The sequence below is a fragment of the Leptodactylus fuscus genome, chromosome 4 (assembly GCF_031893055.1).
Source record: "Leptodactylus fuscus isolate aLepFus1 chromosome 4, aLepFus1.hap2, whole genome shotgun sequence".
Taxonomy (NCBI): Eukaryota; Metazoa; Chordata; class Amphibia; order Anura; family Leptodactylidae; genus Leptodactylus; species Leptodactylus fuscus.
This window is the reverse complement of record NC_134268.1, coordinates 160,341,181-160,364,575: the sequence shown is the minus strand read 5'-3', so window position 1 is coordinate 160,364,575 and position 23,395 is coordinate 160,341,181. Positions and strand designations below refer to the sequence as shown.

The 23,395-nt window shown below is 43.3% G+C and overlaps 1 protein-coding gene across 2 annotated transcripts in view; it reads left to right on the top strand.

Moving 5' to 3' along the window:
• DNAJC13 (DnaJ heat shock protein family (Hsp40) member C13) overlaps positions 1-23,395 on the top strand; it is a 122,750-nt gene that overhangs the window by 73,920 nt on the left and 25,435 nt on the right. For both annotated transcript variants that reach the window (XM_075271278.1, XM_075271277.1), the window contains 14 exons: positions 505-567; positions 675-776; positions 1,674-1,778; positions 1,912-2,114; positions 3,178-3,262; positions 3,519-3,673; positions 4,215-4,260; positions 5,307-5,461; positions 5,772-5,973; positions 6,819-6,934; positions 7,728-7,806; positions 8,752-8,887; positions 10,543-10,724; positions 10,972-11,046. In XM_075271278.1, coding sequence (XP_075127379.1) covers positions 505-567; positions 675-776; positions 1,674-1,778; positions 1,912-2,114; positions 3,178-3,262; positions 3,519-3,673; positions 4,215-4,260; positions 5,307-5,461; positions 5,772-5,973; positions 6,819-6,934; positions 7,728-7,806; positions 8,752-8,887; positions 10,543-10,724; positions 10,972-11,046 — 1,704 coding nt within the window. The remainder of the gene's footprint in view (positions 1-504; positions 568-674; positions 777-1,673; positions 1,779-1,911; positions 2,115-3,177; positions 3,263-3,518; positions 3,674-4,214; positions 4,261-5,306; positions 5,462-5,771; positions 5,974-6,818; positions 6,935-7,727; positions 7,807-8,751; positions 8,888-10,542; positions 10,725-10,971; positions 11,047-23,395) is intronic.

The following is a 23,395-nucleotide window of genomic DNA, read 5'->3' as shown; positions in this document are numbered from 1 at the left end:
GCAAAATATATGACCCCTGAGACTCGTACCAATAATGACAATAAGGTTCCCACATGCACTTTGCAGCTCCAGTTAAAGTCTTTAAGACTGATGAAGCTAGCGCAGTGCTATAGCACATATCTACAACCTTCCCTCCATTCATACAGGGGACAAGAAGACCCTTATTCTTGTGAAGGCACCCCCAGAGATCTTATAATGAGTTAATAAATTGTTGTTGTGGGACAGACCCTTATATTGCATATAAAGTTATAGATAAGATGTATGAATGCTATATATACAAATATTAGATAAAGGTCTGTGGAGAGGCCCAGGAGAACAACTTGTCAAAGGCCTATATGAAGATATCTTGGATAAAGTCTGGAGGTTTATCTCTATTTAGTGCAGTATTTTCCCATGACAGGAATAACTTCTAAATCATGTAGAGTGAGCTTCTGACTATTAAATAAAGCGTGCCGATCCTCTGTAACTAGACTTTTCAATGGCGTTTCCTTTTCTCTCTTTCAGTGCACTGACAGACTGGAAAGGGACAGGCTCATCTTATTTTTAAACAAGCTGATTCTTAATAAGGTAAGTAGCGCTGAAGTCGCCCTCTGTTCTCAATAACTTGGATACAAAGAGGAATGTATGTTTTGGAAGGAAAAGCTAAAACAAAAATGTTTTCTAAAATATTCTAGAAAAATGTGAAAGATGTCATGGACTCCAATGGAGTAAGGATCCTGGTTGATCTTCTTACCTTAGCACATCTTCACACCAGCAGAGCCACGGTTCCACTTCAGGTGAGTTACGCCATACAGCTTTACTGTAGTTATACCGTAACAAAAGTGTGCAAAACCTTTAGGGCTAGTTCACACGCAATTATGCGTGTGCATATTCCATCGCGACTGCACAGCATCCCGACGCAGCTTTCCGCTCCAGATTAGGCCCAAATGAATGGGCCTAGTCCAGAGGGTGCTGTCGCGAGGTGGACACCGCGGCTGATTCAGCCATGGAATCTGCCTGAAGAAAGGGCAGCTCGTCTCTTTTTTTCCGCTAGCGGCAACATGCTGCTAGCGGAAAAAAGAACACTAGCAGTCTACATAGACCACCATTGTGAGGAGGCGGATTATGACGTGGATTCCGCGCCAAAATCCGCCCCCTCTTGTCTCGTGTGAGCGGGAGCCTTACACCTTCAACAGTTGTCAGCCAAACACTCAACCGGCCGATAGCTGCTACTTCCAACCTGAGATGAATATTTACCGTCCTCTTTTACCCCCTGCCTTCTCCACCTCCCAACATCATGTGTTTCTCTACTCCATTGGCTTTAGTCAATATTTCAGCTGTACCACACCCCCAATTGAATGAGGTTAAACAGTAATACTATAGAGGTGGTTTCTTTATATATCTTTTAAGTTCTGATTGTAATATGAGACAAAATAAGCTAAACTGAATTGAAGAGATTAATAGAGGAAATGTTGGTATATTTTTATTTTTCATATTCACCCTTTCCTAATAGCATTATGTCACCAGTATTGATGTAGTATTACATAACCTTGTAGTTTTTTATATCTATACATAGGAAGTACATACTCTAGATCACTTATTTGTATCCGTAGTGAAAAATAATTGCAAAGCAACGTCATGTAAAATAAAAAAAATTGTATCTATGCAAATTGTATCTATGATTCCTTTACTAGAGCAATGTCATTGAAGCCTCTCCTGATATGAAGAGGGAGAGTGAGAAGGAATGGTATTTTGGCAATGCCGACAAGGAACGGAGTGGTCCATACAGCTTTCTGGAGGTAGAATTGCTTATTTTGGGTAACAATTTCACATTTTATGTGCATAATTCTTTTTTTTTTTTATGTACTGTACAAAGATAAATCCTCAGTAATCATGAGTGCAGAATTTCATTACGTTTTTTTCTTTTGGCAGATGCAAGAATTCTGGGCCAAGGGAGTGTTAAGTCCCAAAACTCGCTGCTGGGCCCAAGGCATGGATGGTTGGCGCCCACTGCAAGTCATTCCTCAACTAAAATGGTGTCTGCTTGCAAGCGGACAAGCTGTCCTGAATGAAACTGATTTGGCCACCCTTATCTTAAATATGCTTATAACCATGTGTGGATACTTTCCCAGCAGGCAAGTCATTTTATATGCTCTCTAATTCACAATTCCTCTAAAATACAACATATTGTATTAGGATCTTGCTCCTTAATCCTTACTAAAGTAAAATGTAATGTTACCGGCCTATAGTATATGGTCGTTTTTTTTGTTTTGTTTTGGGTTTTTTTACCCTTTTTCTTTGAGAGGAAGTCATGTTTTTCCTCTAGTTTATTCCCATAGATGTGTTGCTTGCAGCTGATTAAAAACTGAGGTCTTATACATTTTGTTAAAGCATGGCATTACTCAGACTAAGGGCTGGTTCACATCTGCGTTCGGTATTCCATTTGGGGATGTGAAGCGGGCCTAAATGTTGTTGATGCAGCCAGTTTAACAATGGACTAAAAAGGATTACATGTTAAAATCCATAGTCAACTTTTCACCTAACCAGTTTTTTTATTGTGAACTTTCTCTGTTTATTTTCGTGTTTTGTTTTTTCTGTATTATTACATAATCTTTAATTATCATAAGAATACTTGACACTTTTCCTTCTATATGCTTCACAAAAGGGGTCATACACGTTACTTAGAATGTCTGGATGTGGTTGCTCAAGACTCCTGCTGGGGGAAGAAAGAATGAAGCATGATGACTCTTAATATGCCTGTTCCTTTATTACATGGAAAATTGCCAATAGAGATGTCTGACATGGGTTTACCCCTTTCTCCCCATTGAAAACATATGTACACTTGGCTGAACCAATCTTGTATGTGTTAAAAAAAAAAAAAAAAAAAAAAAAAAAAAAAAGTCAGAATAAAAAGCTGATGGTTAAACTAGCAGTTGGCCAACAAGGGTGTGCACTTTTAGAACGTACTCTTTAACAGAACGTATTACTTCGTCTGCCTCCATTCTGCTGGTATAATTTTCCCAGACCTTGTAGATCAGATGCTTGTACGCTGGACCTTCTCACCTTTTAATGAATTATCTCTGGTATCAGTGTATGCCATTGTATGCAGGGTCATTGTAGAGTGTATATGTGCTTGGTAAAATAGTCATGTTTTTAGGTGGTTGATGACTAAAGTTGTTTTTGTTTTGTTTTTTCCAGGGACCAAGACAATGCCATTATTAGACCACTGCCTAAAATAAAGCGACTGCTGTCAGATAACACTTGCCTTCCTCACATCACACAGGTCAGTAACATTACCTATTTTGACGACTGGGCTCCTACAGTTGTTATGGTTTCTTTTTGGGCTGTATTCTCCCCATCTACATTTTTATTTCTTCATTTCTCAATACATGAAATGCTAAACAACGAAAAAAAGGTTTAGAAATATTCACTGGCTCTAAACATTTTTTTCACCGTCCATTGAAATTTTCCCCTTCAAGCCACTGCTGTGGTCTATTTGCTTTGGCTGAATGCAGTTGTGTTTCCATTTCATTCCTCAGCTTTTGCTGACGTTTGACCCCATCCTGGTAGAGAAGGTTTCCATATTGCTCTATCACATCATGCAAGACAACCCACAGCTGCCTCGTTTCTATCTCACTGGAGTGTTCTTCTTTATAATGATGTACACTGGTTCCAACGTGCTTCCTATAGCCAGGTAAGGAGTCAATGAACCGCTACTACAGCACTTATTGCTTGTGTTCCCATAAAACTTATGGGAAATTGTCCTATAACTTGCCTTGTTTTACACAGATGATGTGTTATGTTTTAGAATTAGTACACTGAATAGAACATTAAATTTCACCTCTTTAGATGTGTATATCCTAAGTTTTCTTACCCATGATCAACCTTTTCTGGGATGCATATTAGAGTGTAGCATGTCCTCAATGTGGTAGTTTGTGGATTTTCCTTCTGTGGCAGAATACACTTTGGTATACATTATTGTTTGAAGGCAGAGACATATGCAATTTTTATGGATTCTTAAAATACACATCATTGGTCTGTTTTCCTAAGGTTGTCACACACATTAGATTAATGCCAGATGAACCTGGCAAGTAATTGTTTTCCGGAATTTACAGCTAGCATATAATACCATTACATATCCTATATGGATGTAAAATCACAGTATGCAAAGTAAAAAAAAAAAAAAAAAAAAGATTGTGAAATGTAACTTTAATTTTGTTCTATTTGTTTTCTAGATTTCTCAAATATACTCATACTAAACAGGCTTTCAGATCAGAAGAGGTATGCACAGTCTTTGGTAATACTAACATCTGTAGTTAAGTGCACACACGATTTGCTAAAGTAGTCTTTACTACCAAGCCTCCTATTATCTACAGGGGTTTAGTGGCTAATAAATGTTTTAACAAAATTTTCCTTCGGTAACACTCAGTTCACACTATATTTTCCTAGCACATTTAGCATATGTACAAGGCAAACTCCTGGCACATGCTTCAAACTTAACCCATGACCCTCACTTACCTGTCAGTGACTACAATAGTGTCGTTTTGGCCTTTGTTGGTCTACTTAATAGGAAAGAGTAGTCTGCTGCTTTCTCCTATGTAGTGGCAGCTGCAAGAAAAAAAAAGCTATTGCCAACGTATGACGCTATATGCCGTATACAGTGGCACACATTGTGCCTTTACCATGTGATAGGGGTCTGTTAACCTGATGCCCACTGTTGTATTCTGGTGGGTTGCCATTTGTGAATGGAAGCGAAAACCAAAAACAGCGTGGGATCTGGATTTCTACAGTGAGCCGATAACCATCTGAAAACGAGCAAAATAAACGGTCAGGGAGAACATAAGGGTTAATCTGAGGGGGGTTTTTTTTTCACAATTTATACTAACCAGATGAGAAACAAGCCAATAGAACTTTATCGATCTGGAACTGTAGTCTCCTAATCTCAATGTGCGATCCTTCCATACCTTTCTAGTGAAAATTTTAGAAGCGCCACCTCTAGTAAACTAAATAAGCAGCTCCTGATTTCCGATTCTTATAGGTTTAATATTTTTAGCTTTGTTTAGTAGTTTTGTGTTCGAGAGTCTGTCAGGTTCTGAATGCCTACCATACTATTATTAATGTCATGTAGAGGCCTTAACTCGGCACAGATACATAACTTTATGATCACAATCACTCTACAGATGATAATCTATATGGGTATGCAAATCAGCCATAAGGTACATCAGGGACGAGCGTGACTCCTATACATTTACTGACTGATTTGCATATCTATAAATTAATAAGGATTTAACTTGCATTTTGTTACTGACTTTTTTTTTTTTTCTCAGAACAAAGGAACTGACATCTTTCAGCGGAGCATCCTTGGTCACATTCTCCCTGAAGCTATGGTATGCTATCTGGAAAACTATGAGCCAGAGAAATTTTCCGAGATATTTCTTGGAGAGTTTGATACTCCAGAAGCTATTTGGAGCAGTGAAATGAGGTATGTATCACTGTGAATGCTCTACAACCATATTCATATCCATATCCATTTTACTACAGTGAAATTTCAATTGCATAGCACACAATTGTATAGTCATTGTGGTCATAATTTTATTGAAAAGTCGTCAGACCAATAGTCTGTACATATGGAATTTGGATTTTTTGGTTAATCCATTTTGTTAGCTGTAGATGCTTCCATTTTGGAATATTGCATTCTTGCTTAACTTTATATTTATAGTATATTGGTTTTTATGGTTTTATACATTTTGCTCTAGATCTTTGTTGCTTTTTTAATTGTTGACACATTTTAGGCGCCTCATGATCGAAAAGATTGCCGCCCACTTGGCCGATTTCAGCCCCCGACTCCAAAGTAACACCAGGGCACTTTACCAGTACTGTCCCATCCCAGCCATCAATTATCCTCAACTGGAGAACGAGCTGTTCTGTAACATCTACTATCTGAAACATTTCTGCGACACATTAAAATTCCCAAATTGGCCTATTAAGGATCCTGTAAGTCACAATTTATATATGTATATGTGTGTATATATATGTGTGTGTATGTATGTGTGTGTGTGTGTGTGTGTATATATATATATATATATATATTATAGAGAGAGAGATGTTTGCTGTTTTGTTGTTTGTGTGCATTAATATATAATAATAGATTTTATTTATATAGTGCCAACATATTCCGCAGCGCTGTACAATTTGTAGGGTTCAAATACAGACAGAAAGATACATTACAAAGAAAGTCATTTCACACAATGGGACTGAGGGTCCTGCTCGCAAGAACTTACAATCTATGAGGTATAGGGGGTGACACAAGAGGTAGCAGGGGCGGCATTACTTATACAGAAGTCAGACAATATGTAATAGAGGTGACTGTCATTACACAAACATAAAACTTTATGAGCCATCACCAGTCGTGTCCTTTAACATGTGGAAGGTGCTTGGACATATAAAGTTAGCCTGAAATGGCATCATATCATGTGGGAGCTGGAACAGAGGTTAATTTTAGGAATTCTAATTACTATATGGAAGGGTTTACATTAGGAATTGTGATAGGCTTGTCTGAAAAGATGTGTCTTTAGTTTGCACTTGAAGCTGTAGAAATTGGGAGTTAATCTGATTGTCCGGGGTAGAGCATTCCAGAGAAGTGGTGCAGCTCGGGAGAAGTCTTGTACACGAGCGTGGGAGGTTCTGAGAATAGAGGATGTAAGTGTTAGGTCATTGAGTGAACGGAGAGCACGGGTTGGGTGGTAGACAGAGATGAGGGAGGAAATGTAGGGAGGTGCAGCATTATGGATTAACAATGTATCTATAGAATATTAGTTGTGGTGTTTTTTTCTTGTTAGGTAAAACTTTTGAAAGATACTTTGGATGCATGGAAACGGGAAGTGGAGAAGAAACCTCCAAGTATGTCTATTGATGATGCATACGAAGTTCTTGGTCTTCCTAAAGGACAGGGCCAGTAAGTTAAAGAATACTGATCTAACCTATTGACTAAACAAATCTTATTGAATTAAAAAAGTATGTTGTGGTCTGTGTACATCCTTTTGTTATATCCCAATGTCAAAGTAAAGGTTTGAGGTAAAGAACGTGTAGCAGATCATCATTACTGTGTGGGAATGAACAGATTATTCATCCCCATCCCATTTGCATCTGTTGGCTGCACATTTACATGGGTTGATGTGATGTCGACAGTCTATCTAGCTCATTTGTTGGGTGATCTTTTGCATATTTATGGCCATTTCAACAAATTTTGGGTTTTTTTTCAGAGAAAAAAACGTTCCTAGGAATACTTACTCCCAATGACTGGCCCAGTAGTAGGGTCATGTAAGGGGTACCTCGGAGGCTCACCTAAACTTTTGATTCATCTATTAGCACAGAGATATTTTATAAACCTAGCCACCCCCTTTAAATGTTGTGTACCTTTTAACGCAAAGTAAAGGAGCGATACTTCATTCCTTTTGACATTCATTTGACATTGACTAATTTGTGTTTTTCAGCAGTCGCTCTTTCTTCCTGCTATGCATTGAATTTATGAGCTTTTATGGCCTGAAACACTATCCTGGAGAATTAGCTCTGATGTTGTGTGCAGATTTACACTTTGTAAACTAAAGAAAGCGAAAGGAATTTACATATCAAAACTTCAATGAAGTATATCTCTTAGGCTGTTAAGCAGCTTCAATCTCTAGCACGCCATGCCCTTTCTGGGATTCTGTTCTGCATATATCAGATTTTTTTTTTTCTTTTTATCTAAGGCAAGAAGAGAGCAAGATAAGGAAAGCATACTTCAGACTTGCTCAGAAATACCATCCAGACAAGAATCCAGATGGAAGGGTTTGTATTCATTGCACATTAGTACCATCTAAAAGAAGTTGATTCAAACACTTCAGTGTTCACCATCGGTGTCACTTTTCATCAGTCATATGAATATATCTAAATTTGTGTATATGACTTGAAAATAATTGGGATCATTCAGGTTTTTTTGTATTATGACAGATTAGTGTGCAGCATACACATAGCAAACTACTGTATGTACTCTGACCCTAAATAGTAGCACACAGTCTCTATGGTACTGTAGGGTCTGTACTACTTTGAAGGCTGAGGCCATCATATGTTGCAGATGTGTATTTTGTTGTTTTGGGGGAGTTTTTGTAACGGCAAAGCCAAGAGTGGCTTCAGAGGCAATGGGAAATATAAAAGAAACAATAATACTTCCTTTTGTTAAATCCACTCCTGGCTTTGGCTCAAAAAAGCAGCAAAAAGCAGCAAAGGTTTAAAACAAAAATGTTTTAAACCTATGCATTTAGCATTGAATGGCCTTGGTAATCTCCTAGTTCTAGCTAACCTGGATCACATAACCTGCGCCAAGTGTGGAGCTGTCCTCCCCGATCTGTGGGATTTTATATGGGAATGCCCAGGCGTGCATTGTACAGACTACTAGTGGGGATCCAACACCAAATCAGCTTTTCCATCACAAGGTCTCTATGAGAGTTAAGACTAGAGTTCACCAGGTGCTCCTAGTAGTAAGAAGGTGCACTCTACATAGGTGGTTGGAACCTGTGATCCATTCCTATGCTAATTGATCAGCTAAAAATCTCATTGGCAACCTATAGCATTGACTCTGATAGTTATACAACAAAGGAGTAAAAAGTGTTTTCCTACAATAGTAGTTGCTAATCTCTTCCAGTACATAGGCTGAGTTCATATGTAAATCTATACTGCAGTACCGTATTCAAGAGGTTAGTTCTGAGTTGTTACTTTCCTTATCTTCTTTTCTAGGATATGTTTGAAAAAGTAAACAAAGCCTATGAGTTCCTATGTACAAAGTCAACTAAGGTTGTCGATGGGCCAGATCCGGAAAATATCATTTTGATTCTTAAAACTCAGAGCATTCTATTTAATCGGCACAAGGAAGGTAAATGTAGATTTATATTTTAGTTGTGTTTTTTTATATGCATCTGTTTACTACGCTGCGCTCCTTGTTTTCTCTTAATCCACTCATTTAGAAGACTGAAAGGTTGTTTTATTTTTTTTTATATGTCCATCTTTGAAAATCATCTTTCAGTTTATATTTTAGTATTATCTGTTTAAAAGTTGAATCACTTGGCAAGTCCATTGCACAATTTATCTTGTATTGATTGAGAAATCCAAAGAGCTATACAAATGTTGGTCACCACTGGAAACAGTACACCAGCTTCAAGTCCTGAGTAGCTTAGCTGAAGTCTTTTATTGCAATGTGTAGTTATACCAGTAGATTTCTATATCTAAGCAGATGTGTAGAGTGCACTTTCCAGAATACATACCACCAGAGGACAATTTTGAGACTGCTAAGAATATTGGGAGATTTCATCATGCATGTCCTACAGTATAGTGTAGCTATCAGTTACTGTCCGTTATGATAGGTGTCCATTTTTATTTAATTTTTTTTTTTTTTTTTAACGGACACCTTCTGAGCGGACACCAACAATAGTGTGAACCCTACCTTAGAGTTTCAATAGATACTAATTTAATTACTTGCCAACTGATTGTGACAACAGAGAACAGGAGTACAAAGCTAGAGACCATTGTATAGATTTAGATTGTCATCATATAAAATATACACAGATCTGATCTAAAGCATTTTGTTTGAGAAAATATGCAAAGATTACAACACACAGTAGTTTTCTTTAGCATATATACCGTACTTCACATGTTGAGTATATAAACAGGTTAAAATGATATAGAGACATTAACAATATCTAGGAAATATCTAGGAAATAATCTTGAACATTAATGTAGGACAGGGATAGAAATACTGTGACCAAGTATTAGATGAAGATGAACTCAAGACGAATGCAGAATGGAGCTTTAGATCCCAGGGTTATAGGTGCAAATTGTGCAACATACCTTGTGACACTTTTTAAATACATTTGCAAGCAGTGTGGCTTATTGCAAAGTGGGTATGGCCTAAGTTGCAACACCATTTGCTAAAATTTTGGCTCATTTTTTTGTTGCTACAAGCCAAATAATAAGTGCTTACCAGACAGTGTAATGATATGAAGAATTTGTCAAACAGCTTTAGATATTCTGATAAATCTGGCACTTCTACTGGAGATTCCCCTTCATTTTCCTGCCCTACTGCTCGCCAAAGCGGAGCTGATGAGCCGCAGGGCGCTTATTTTTTCAGCGTCCTGCTCTGATCTCTCCATCCCGTTGAAAGCAATGGCTGGAATTTGATGCTCTAAATGAAAACCAAATACTACCATCTAAACTCACCCTAAGGCCTGGTTCACATACGCATTTGGGCCTTTCTGTTCCCCTCTCCACATTTTTTTTTTTTTTTTTACTCCATCATAGTCTATGCGGGCCGCATGTTTCCTAAAGGTAACGACATTTATGTGCGGATTAAGTTTTCCCGACTCCCAGAACGACAACCCATGCTTATATGTGATCCGTTCTGAGACAGTTTTGTCTAAGCTTGCACTGTGTAAAAATTTAGTCAATATTATTAGCAAATCTGCCCCATTGTTCTGTCTAGACAATCTTTACAGAAAAGTAGAGTAAAATGTTCTTTTTTTTTTTTTTAAATAGATCTACAGCCTTACAAGTATGCCGGCTACCCTATGCTGATCAGAACGATTACCATGGAGACCTCCGATGATCAGCTTTTCTCCAAGCTTTCCCTTCTTCCTGCTGCCACTGAATTGGCGTTTCACACGGTGAATTGCTCAGCACTTAACGCAGAGGAGCTGAGGAGAGAGAATGGCATAGAGGTACCAATTTCTTATTTACCTTCTACGTGAGAAACTTCACATATCCCTTCTATTTCACCATAAAATAGCGTTAGAGATTTGTAACACAAGTAGTATCTGGCAGTCTGCCTAAATCCACCTGCCTAATCCTCTTACAGCCCTGTAAGCCCTTATCTTAAGAGTGTTAATGATATTTTTACATGCTTGTTAAACTTTTTGTTCTTGTAGGTTACATTTTGGCATAAACCAAGTCTCTAATTTGTTTTAGGTGCTACAAGAAGCTTTCTCTCGCTGTGTCTCAGTGTTAACTGGGTCAAGTAAGCCAGAAGATATGCCTGTGCAGGTACATCATCTTGTAATAGGGGCAGCTCAGTCCGTAGAGGGGACAATGTCTAATCCTTTAATATCAACCTAAATACTTCTATTTGTGTTCCTGTTTCTGTATGGACGCCTCCATTGCTTTTTGATCATATTGTTTTTTTGTTTTTTTTTATGTAGACTTTGAGTCCTGTATAGGGATCACAATATACATTTTTCCTTATCAGTATGTCTTTGTAAAATGGGAGGAAATCCACGCAAACACAGGGAGAACTTACAAACTCCTTGCAGATGATGTTCTTGTCGGGATTTGAAACCAGGACTCCAGCGCTGCAAGGCTGCAGTGCTAACCACTGAGCCACCGTGTTGCCCCCTGATCATATAGTTTTTGAGATCATATAGTTTTTCATATACAGAATGGAAAACAAGTTCCTAAACCGCAAATGACACCCCCCCCCCTCTATCCCACTCCTATCCGCCTTAACGTGGGAGTGCACTAATAATTGAGAAATAAGTCTAAGGCCTGTTGACTTTTAGCTCTCAAGCCTAGAGAACTCTGGATAGTGGACATTGTCCTAAATAGGGGAAAAAGTGTAGCCCGTTAGCACTAGTATCCCCTTCACCTTATCTAATATCTTCTGGATCAACTGTAAGGTGGAGTGCCTAGGATTCACCCTGCCTATATTTAGTGCTTCTGTAAGGGAGGTTTCTCCAATGAATAACTAAGCAATTCTTGAATTCTTGGACACCTCCACTCTTAGCGACCATGTTACTGTAAGATCGTGCATCTGTAAAGTAAATTTTTTTCAGTGGGTATGAGTTGCTTACGCTGGGTTCACACCAGTGTCTGGACTTTCGTTGCGGAGAGCATAAAACGCTCATCGGCGCACACAGCCGGACACTTTTCATACCCATTCAAATGAATGAGTTTGAAAGATGCCAGCAGGTTTCCGTCTCCTGCCCTGTTTTGTGCAGGAAACGGAAACCTGCAGAACTGAGTCCCGGGCGCAGATGTGAATGAGCCCTTATAGCTGTTTCCAAATCTCCTAAACAATTGTGACATGTTCTTGATGTAAACATTTTATGCTGGTTTTTTGGGATTTTTTAATTGAATTTCTTTATCACTACGTGTTTAGAAGGGATTGTAAAGGCATAGTCTCGCACCTGAAGTCCAGTAAGTATTGTGCATGGGCCTTGTTTTAAAGGGAGTCTATCAGCAGTAAATTTGTAACCTGTAGTTTCCAAATTTGCTTCTGTTATAGTGAAACCCAGTTTTCATGTAAATTGTCATATGCAAATGAGGGGAAAAAGTTTTGCCCAGTAATCTACAGCTGAGACCAAAGCCCAGACAAGTTAAGGTACACCCATACCACTTCTCCCTCATTTGCATATGAATAGATTGACCATTTCCATGAAAATGGGGATCTAAATAACAGAGACCTATGTGTAAACTGTAGAATCCCCTGTACATGGCAGTGTGATTATTTTTATAACCAATTTACTGCTGACAGACCCCTTTAAGAAATGGTACCTGTGCACAATACTCGCTATATATGGAACAGTAACTGTCCCAACAGTAAGTGTTCAGTGATGTCTTCCCTGCCCAATGTCAGATCTGGTAGTTTTCACCAAAGAGCCTCATAACAGGCTGCTGCTTCCTGTTCTGTAGAGATCATTTGTCATTATTTGTTGTATTATATTCATAGGCAAGATTACAGCAAAGGGTAACATTTATATGGTCACAATTTACAGTACATCCTCTACCTTTGCTGCACAGTCACTTTTGCACAGGTCACAGAGCCTGCTTTTAGAAGGTTTAGAACCACATCCATACTATAGGTTTAATTTGTCCATACGGATGCTATAAAGCAAATCTGTAACCTACTGTTCAGACCAAAACAGCTCAGGCAGTATAGATGCCCTTTAGTCTTGTTATGAAAATAGAATAAAAACTATATCATCAGAAAATTAAACCAGCTAAGGCCATGTTCACATCAGTGTTGTTGTCTCTACATGGGAACTGTTTCTGATGTGAACACTTCTTAAAAAAAATTTAAAAAAAAGTATCAGTATTAGAGATGAGCGAACAGTGTTCTATCGAACTCATGTTCGATCGGATATTAGGCTGTTCGGCATGTTCGAATCGAATCGAACACCGCGTGGTAAAGTGCGCCATTACTCGATTCCCCTCCCACCTTCCCTGGCGCCTTTTTTGCTCCAATAACAGCGCAGGGTAGGTGGGACAGGAACTACGACACCGGTGACGTTGAAAAAAGTAGGCAAAACCCATTGGCTGCCGAAAACATGTGACCTCTAATTTAAAAGAACAGCGACGCCCAGCTTCGCGTCATTCTGAGCTTGCAATTCACCGGGGACGGAGGTTTCCGTCCAGTTAGCTAGGGCTTAGATTCTGGGTAGGCAGGGACAGGCTAGGATAGGAAGGAGAAGACAACCAACAGTTCTTATAAGAGCTAAATTCCAGGGAGAAGCTTGTCAGTGTAACGTGGCACTGATGGGCTCAATCGCCGCAACCCAGCTTTCCCAGGATCCTGAATGGAATACACTGTCGGTGTATTCCCGTATACCCGATATATACCCCCGATACCCGTTCCAACGGTGTGCCCCCCCACCTTCACCCCAGAAATACCCTGCAAGTCCCCTAGCAATAGAATTGGGGCTATATACACCCACTATTTTTGCTACTGCCATATAGTGCCATTGTCTCACTGGGAATTCAAAGAATATATTGGGCTTACATATAACTTCAATTCCAGGGAGAAGCTTGTCAGTGTAACGTGGCACTGACGGGCTCAATCGCCGCAACCCAGCTTTCCCAGGATCCTGAATGGAACACACTGACAGTGTATTCCCGTATACCCCATATATACACCCCAAATCCCCGTTCCAACGGTGTGCCCCCCCACCTTCACCTCAGAAATACCCTGCAAGTCCCCTAGCAATAGAATTGGGGCTATATACACCCACAATTTTTGCTACTGGTATATAGTGCCATTGTCTGACTGGGAATTCAAAGAATATATTGGGGTTACGTGCACCCACAATTTTTGCTACTGCTATATAGTGCCAGTTTCTGACTGGTAATTCAAAGAATATATTGGGGTTATGTGCACCCACAATTTTTGCTACTGCTATATAGTGCCAGTTTCTGACTGGTAATTCAAAGAATATATTGGGGTTATGTGCACCCACAATTTTTACTACTGGTATATAGTGCCATTGTCTGACTGGGAATTCAAAGAATATATGGGGGTTACGTGCACCCACAATTTTTGCTACTGCTATACAGTGCCATTGTCTCACTGGGAATTCAAAGAATATACTGGGGTTATGTGCACCCACAATTTTTACTACTGGTATATAGTGCCATTGTCTGACTGGGAATTCAAAGAATATATGGGGGTTACGTGCACCCACAATTTTTATTACTGGTATATAGTGCCATTGTCTGACTGGGAATTCAAAGAATATATGGGGGTTACGTGCACCCACAATTTTTGCTACTGCTATACAGTGCCATTGTCTCACTGGGAATTCAAAGAATATATTGGGGTTATGTGCACCCACAATTTTTACTACTGGTATATAGTGCCATTGTCTGACTGGGAATTCAAAGAATATATGGGGGTTACGTGCACCCACAATTTTTGCTACTGCTATACAGTGCCATTGTCTCACTGGGAATTCAAAGATTATATTGGGGTTATGTGCACCCACAATTTTTGCTACTGCTATATAGTGCCAGTTTCTGACTGGTAATTCAAAGAATATATTGGGGTTATGTGCACCCACAATTTTTACTACTGGTATATAGTGCCATTGTCTGACTGGGAATTCAAAGAATATATGGGGGTTACGTGCACCCACAATTTTTGCTACTGCTATACAGTGCCATTGTCTCACTGGGAATTCAAAGAATATATTGGGGTTATGTGCACCCACAATTTTTACTACTGGTATATAGTGCCATTGTCTGACTGGGAATTCAAAGAATATATGGGGGTTACGTGCACCCACAATTTTTGCTACTGCTATACAGTGCCATTGTCTCACTGGGAATTCAAAGATTATATTGGGGTTATGTGCACCCACAATTTTTACTACTGGTATATAGTGCCATTGTCTGACTGGGAATTCAAAGAATATATGGGGGTTACGTGCACCCACAATTTTTGCTACTGCTATACAGTGCCATTGTCTCACTGGGAATTCCACAAATAATTTGGGGATTCATTCACCCTACATCTCAGGCTCTTGCCATATTCACCCAGGTTGTCAGTGCTGCACCAGCTCGTTCCCAGACAGCTCGGCCCGAAAAACACGTTACCTATATAGAGGATTTGGACAATGAAGACAACATGTTCTAAATCAAATGTCTGCACCTTCTCCAGAATTAAAATAAAGGCAGCGTTTAACTTTCAAATAGCACTGCACAAAGGAAGAGCTTATCAGCTTGTCTCATGACATGCTACTGAAAAGTGTCATTTGTGTATCTTAATGTAAATATAGTTGTATAAGCTTTTTGGGTTTTAGGCACTGCCAAGTTATTTATTACCACCCGCTCCCTTATAATGATGATGACGCCAAAGTCACTGTGGGTGTTCAGAGCTCACAGCTTTGGTTGACATTTGTCTTGCTCTCTGTCGGTACCAGCTGTCTTTTTGGATACCGTAAAGTTATGTTGACTTTATTAACAGCTATAGAAGCTTTAGCCAGGTTGTGACGGTGTGTAACCCTAACAACACTAAGTGGGATACACATTAATAGTCAGTCTATGTACGCTAAACGTATCACTGAAGTAATTTTTTTTCCCTCTCCCCTAATATAAGAAAGGAACAGACATTAGACCTAGACCGGGGTTCGAGGCTTGTAAAAATCCAGTATTATTTGTTCTTCATGATGTGAAATATGTGTTGAAAAGCAACCCAAGATGAAGTCAGCCATGTGTGCCAGTGTGTTACTTGGCATGCCTTTGCTGGCCCCAACTGTAAGGGTCACTCTCCATTTCCTCCATTTTCCACTCCCCTTCACACCATTTGTGGTGAAGCAATGGGATGCACTGAAGTGCACCCTCTAGCCTCGTGTGGGACAGGGACATCAGATGCCACTCCAACCCCCTCGTCTTCCTCCGCCAGCCAACGGTGCGAAGATGAGAGGAGTGTGCTCTGAATGTTTTCTGCCTAGCAGAGGCTAGTTCTCACTTACGAAAATGGCCCCACTTTGACCTGTATATCAGGCACAATGGTGTAGGTTTTAAAGAAACATGGCACCAACAAGTTGGAAAACGTGGGCCATGCGTGGACCGTGTTTGAGTCTGGCAAGCTCCAGATCTGCTACCAGGTTCCAGCCATTATCACAGGCGCAAAAATGCCAGGCCCCAGGTGTAGCAGGGAAAAAAAAATGCCATCTCAGCCAGGATGGCATCCCTGACCTCGGAGGCACTGTGCTGTCTGTCCCCCAAGCTGATCAGTTTCAGCACGGCCTGCTGACATCTCCCCATGCCAGTGTTACAGTGTTTTCCGCTAGTAGCTGGGGTGGAGGTTGCAGCATCGTAGGGTTTCAGTCTACTCCTGCCATGAATTTTGGCCTGGGAGAGGAGATAGGCCACCCCAGTTTGCACCCGGGGACCAGACTCCACCACATTCACCCTGCCTGTCATTAAAGATAAGCACTGCAGCATCCCTGACCACAGGCGCTTGTCCATGTGTCGGTGGTCAAGTGGACCTTGCAGCAAAGCGCAGAGCTCTGGGCCCGACTGATGTTATTGGACACATGCAGGCGCAAGGCAGGGACAGCACACCAAGAGAAGTAGTAACGGCTAGGCCCAGCATAGGGAGGTGCCCCAGCTGCCATCTGCTGACGGAAGGCCTGGGTCTCCAGAAGCATAAACAAACACCAACATCTCCAGGGCCAGCAGTTTATCGATGAGGCTGTTAAAGGCTTGGGCATGGGGGTGGGTTGTGTTGTACTTCTGCCTGCAATGAAAAGCTTGGGAAATGTGGAGTGGCTGGGAAGAGGCGCATGATGGTGCAGGCCAAAAGGGCGCATGAGGGTGAACTCCCCAATGTGTCAGAGATAGGTGTGTAGGTGTCCTTGCATCATATACTTGCACCATATTTGGCTTTGGAAGTTAATTTTGTGCCAAAAAGTGGTTAAGACAGCGATCCCTCAGCTACTCCCGTTACACTGTCTAGTGAAATTACCATCTTTGGAAGTGGACCACCACTTGTAAGATCCCAAAGGAAGCAGGCAAGAGATGTGCAGTGCAGAAAAAAAGATGAGAAAATAAGTTTAGGCTGTAGAGCACAGAGGGATCGGAGAGGACAGAGCTGGTGTCGGCCAGGTATTCCCACAACATGCGCCTATACTTGTCCCTCCTGGTGACACTAGGCCCCTGAGTGGCAGTAATTTGTCCAGGGGGGCCATTAACGTGTTCCAGACCTAGGAATAAGTCTTCCAACAGGGTAGAGTTTTGCATGCCTTTGCTTCTACCCACTGTTTTTGCTGCTTAGCTTCCCTCCACATCTACACTGCTTTCACCCCTAAACATCACCCCAGTTTATGCCTTTGTTTCTACCCTGTTTTTTTTGTTGAATTAGCTTCCCTCCACATCTACACTGCTTTAGCCCCTAAACATCACCCCAGTTTATGCCTTTGCTTCTACCCTGTTTTTTTTTGTTGAATTAGCTTCCCTCCACATCTACACTGCTTTAGCCCCTAAACATCACCCCAGTTTATGCCTTTGCTTCTACCCTGTTTTTTTTTGTTGAATTAGCTTCCCTCTACATCTACACTGCTTTAGCCCCTAGACATCACCCCTGTCCATGTGGGGTCGGTGGCCTCGTCATCCACCAACTCCTCTTCCAATTGCGCACTGCCTCCTTACTGCAAACCGCACATGACCACAGCTTGCCCTGAATGCAACTGTGTCTCATGATCCCACTTAGGTCCAGACAAGTCGGTGGCGGGTCCAAAACCCCAAAATTGGAAGGAAATGGCGGATGCTGCAGTATTTCTAACACCTGTTCCTGGTGCTCGGGCCTGGTCTGTGTTGTACCCTGCACCCTGCTTAACGCAGCTGCCATATCCGAAGTTGTGCTGAGCGCATGCTAATGTTTCGTGTCCAGTGCAATGGATGGGATGGGATTTCACATAAGTCTGCCACCCATGGCCACTCATGGTTGAGCAACTGAGGGAGTTGACTTTGACGAACCCGAGGGTTTTGGAGTTGGAACTACATCAAAGGTCTGTGCTGCTCACACACTCTGCTCAACAAATGATATGTTTAGTGCCAGCAGTGTGGAGACGTCGCACAACAGCCGTTGTTCCAGCAGGTACAGGCGTTGTAGGAGTGCATAGAGGCTAGCAGCGGCAACTATAGACTTTAAAAACTATCCGCACAAGCGCCACACTTTCACCAGTAGCTCAGGAACATTGGGGTACCTTTTTAAAATGATTAGCAGCAATGAGTTAAAAACGTGGCCCAGGCATGGAATATGTTGCAGGCTGCCAAGCTACAGAGCCAATCCCAGGTTACGGCCATTATCACACATGTTAACATGCCTGGGCCCAGGTGCAGTGGCAAAAACCACATTGCCGTCTCATCGAGGATGGCATGACTCACTTTGTAGGCAGTGTGCTGTCTGGCCCCCAAGCTGATGAGCTTCAGCACGGCCCGCTGACGTCTCCCCACACCAGTGTTGCAGCGTTTCCAGCTCGTAGCTGGGGTCAATTTAACAGCGGAGGAGGGTGGTGTTTCAGCCCTCCTCCCAGGAATGTTGTGTGGGGAGACAAGTCAGGCCACCACATTTTGCGACCCGGTCCACGCCTCAACTACATTCAACCACTGTGCCCAAATTGAAAGGTAGCGTCCCTGTCCGCATGCACTTGTCCATTCGTAACTGGTCACATGGAACTTTAGGGCTAAGCGCTGAATTTAGGGACCGCCTCATGTTTGGGGGAAAGTGCTGGTGTGGACGGCACAGTGCGGTGGCGCAGTAGACACTCTGCCCAAAAAGGGCAGAGTGTCCCCCAGCCGGGATTCCAACATCTCCTGGGCCAGATTTCTTGAGATGAGGCCGTTGAAGCCTTGGGCATGTGGGTGGGTTGCGCTGTACTTTAGCATGAAATGAAAGGCTTGGGAGATGGGGAGTTGCTGGGAAGAGGCGCATGATGGCGCGGGCAAAAGGAGAAATGGCAGGAAAAGGTGAGGATAAGGGTGAACTCCCCAAAGTGTCAGAGGCAGATGTGGAGGTGTCCTGGCTGCTGGTCTGGACTGCAGCGCCAGCCCTGTCAACAGTGGGAGAGGCAGTGGCCGCCAGGCCAAACGACGATTATCCTGCGCTTGCTCTCACCCACTGAGCCCAGGGCTTGCCTTCCAAATGATGGCACCCGCAAGAGGTGGTGAGATTCCTCTCCGCAGATCTCCAACCCATCTTGGACTTGCAAATTGCACTAAATTTGTCATGTAACTGACATGTATATGATGAGTCTATCCATTGTCTGTTCATTTTGGTGAAAGTCAGCCTGTCAGCCTGTGTTTTTGCTGCTTAGCTTGCCTCCACATCCACACTGCTTTTGCCCCTACACATCACCCCTATCCATGCCTGTGCCTCTAGCCATAAGTCTGCCACCCATGGAAACTCATGGTGCAGAAAGTGAGGGAGCTGACTCTGAGGAACCCTTGGGTTTTGTAGCTGGTACTCCATCAAAGGTCTCTGCTGCTCACACACCCTGCTGAACATACGGTATCTAGGGTTAGAGCGTGTGGTGACCTCGCACAACAGTAGGTGCTTCAGACAGATGTAGGCCTTGCTGGAGTGTATTGCGGCTAGCTCCAGGTACTGTAGACTTGGGAAAGTGGGTGTCCAAGTGCCGCACTTTCACCCTTAGCTCAGCTAATTTGGGGTATGTTTTTAAAAATCATTGCACCACTACATTGAACACGTGGGCCAGGCATGGAACGTGTTGGAGGCTGGCAAGCTCCAGAGCCCTCCAACAAGACAAAAAAGCCTGGCCCCAGGGGCAGCGGGGATAAACAAATTGCCATCTCATCCAGGATGGCATCCCTGACCTCAGAGGCAGTGTGCTGTCCGTCTCCCAAGCTGATGAGCTTCAGCCCAGCCTGCTGACGTCTCCCCACACCAGTGTTGCAGCGTTTTCAGCTCGTAGCTGGGGTCAATCTAACAGCGGAGGAGGAGGAGGGTGGTGTTTCAGCCCTCCTCCCAGGAATGTTTTGTGGGGAGACAAGTCAGGAAAATTGTTGAAACAGGGGAGAGTTTTGCATCTTTGCCCTTGCTGCCTATGGACATCCCTTTGCCTCTAGCCACCATTTTCCCTGCTTTGCTTGCCTCCACATCCACACTGCTATTGCCCCTAGACATCACCCCAGTCCATGCCTTAGCTTGTACCCCCAGTTTTTCCTGCTTAGCTTGCCTCCACATCCACACTGCTTTTGCCCCTAGACATCACCCCAGTCCATGCCTTAGCTTGTACCCCCAGTTTTTCCTGCTTAGCTTGCCTCCACATCCACACTGCTTTTGCCCCTAGACATCACCCCAGTCCATGCCTTAGCTTGTACCCCCAGTTTTTCCTGCTTAGCTTGCCTCCACATCCACACTGCTTTTGCCCCTAGACATCATCCCTATCCATGCCTCTGCCCCTAGCCATAACTCTGCCACCCCTGGAAACTCATGGTGCAGAAACTTTGGGAGCTGACTTTGAGGAACCCTTGGGTTTTGTAGATGGAACTCCATCAAAGGTCTGTGCAGCTCACACACCCTGCTCAAGATATGGTATTGTAGGGTTTCAGCGTGTGTGAATGACGGACAACAGCCTGTGTTTGGACAGATGTAGGCCTTGCTAGAGTGTTTTTAGGCTAGCAGCGACTCCTGTGCACTTGCAAAAGTGGGCGCACAAGCGCCGCATTTTCAACAGTAGCTTCGGTACATTTGGGTATGTTTTTAAAAAACTTTGCACCACTAGGTTAGACGTGGGCCAAACATGGAACGTGTTGGAGGCTGGCAAGCTCCAGAGCCGCTACCAGGTTCCAGCCATTATCACAGGCGTAAAAATGCCAGGCCCCAGGTGTAGCAGGGAAAAAAAAATGCCATCTCAGCCAGGATGGCATCCCTGACCTCGGAGGCACTGTGCTGTCTGTCCCCCAAGCTGATGAGCTTCAGCACCGCCTGCTGACGTCTCCCCACACCAGTGTTTTAGCGTTTGCCGCTAGTAGCTGTGGTGGAGGTTGCAGCGTCGTAGGGTTTCAGTCTACTCCTGCCATGAATTTTGGCCTGGGAGAGGAGATAGGCCACCCCATTTTGCACCCGGGGACCAGACTCCACCACATTCACCCTGCCTGTCATTAAAGATAAGCACTGCAGCATCCCTGACCACAGGCGCTTGTCCAAGTGTCGGTGGTCAAGTGGACCTTGCAGCAAAGCGCGGAACTAAGGGCCCACCTGATGTTGAGTGACACGTGCTGGTGCAAGGCGGGGACGCCACACCGGGAGAAGTTGAGACGGCTAGGGACGGCATAGTGAGGTGCCACAGTTGCCATCAGGTCCGGGAAGGCGGGAGTTTCAACAAGCCGGAACGCCAACCTCTCCTGGGCCAGCAGTTTAGCGATGTTGGCGTTCTAGGCTTGCGTGGGTGGGTGGTTAGCGGTGTATTTCTGCCGGCGCTCCAATGTCTGAGAGATGGTGGGTTGTTGTAAAGAAGCGCCTGATGGTGCCTTTGATGGTGCAGGAGAAGGAGATAAGACAGAAACAGGGGAGGATGAGGGAGAAGTCAACAAAGTGGCGGAGGCAGATGAAGTGATGTCCTGGCTCGTCCTCTGGAGTGCATCACCAGCACTGTGAGCAGAGGCAGTGGCATGAACGGCGGGCGACGTTTGTCCTGCCGTTGCTGCCTGCCACTGATTCCATTGCTTGGATTCCAAATGACGGTGCATTGAAGTGGTGGACAGGTTGCTCTTCTCAGGGCCCCTACTCGATTTCGAGAGGCAAATTGTGTAGACGAAACTATATCTATCCTCGGCGCATTCCTTGAAAAAACTCTACACCTTCAAGAAACGTGCCCTCGATGGGGGAGTTTTTCTGGGCTGGGTACAAAAGGGAACATCTTCGGACATTCCGGGTCTGGCCTGGCTTCGGCAAAGCAGCTGACCTCTGCCTCTGGACATGTCTCTGCCTCTAGCTACCCTTTTTGGTGCTGCACCTGCCTCAACATCCACACTACTTTCCCAGCTTGACATCCGCCTTGTCCAGGTGGGGTCGGTGTCCTCGTCGTCCACCACCTCCTCTTCCAACTCCTGTCTCGCCTCCTCCTCCTGCACAATGCGCATGTCAACTGGCTGCCCTGACAGCAACTGCGTCTCATCGTCGTCGATGAGGGTGGGTTGCTGGTCATCCGCCACCAAATCGACCGGAGATGGAATGGAGGAGACTCTAGTGTTTGAGCATCTGGACACAGATACTCGTCTGTTAGGTCCGTGGAATCGCGAAATGGAGGGGCAGGTTGCGGTACAGTCAAAGGAAGGGAGAACAGCTCTGGGGAGCAGGGACAGTTGGGGTTATTGTTCTGGGAAGATTGGGAATTTTGGGTGGAAGGAGGACAAGACTGTTGGGTAAGAGGAGGTAGAGGCTGACTGGCTGGTGGACAATGTGCTTTAAGCGTTATCCGACAGCCATTGCAAGACCTGTTCCTGGTTCTCGGGCCTACTAATCTTTGTACCATTCAGCCTAGTTAATGTGGAACTTTTGTGCAAAGCGCAGAACTTAGGGCCCGCCTGATGTTAAGGGACACACGCTGGTACAAGGCTCAACTCACCCTAAGTGCCAAAAACACTGCTGGTGCAAGGCTCTACTCATGCCAAGGGCCTCAATCTCTGCTGGTAGCTCAGCTTAAGGTCCTGTAACTTTGTTTGGAAGGGCTCATGTTAAGGGCTAGAAAAGTGAATTTTGGAAGGTCTTACCACATCTCACACACACACACACACACACACACACACACACACACACACACACACACACACACACACACTCAAAATGACAGTTAAGGGTGAGGGCTTTTGGAATTCCCATTGCCTATTCCATTTGTGGTTGTCATGGGAACGTGATTTAAAGGGGTGGTTGTTACTGTTTGTTGAGCTTAAATTGGGGTTTGTGTCCATCCATTTGGGGAGTAAAGAAGGTTTCCAGGTATTTTCCCACTTTGATAGAGGTTTTTTTGAATGTGGAAAGTGTGTAGTTGTTAGGCTGTGATGTTGGGGTAATAGAGGGTCTTTGGTGTGTTAGATGCCCCCAGACATGCTTCCCCTGCTGTCCCAGTGTCATTCCAGAGGTGTTGGCATCATT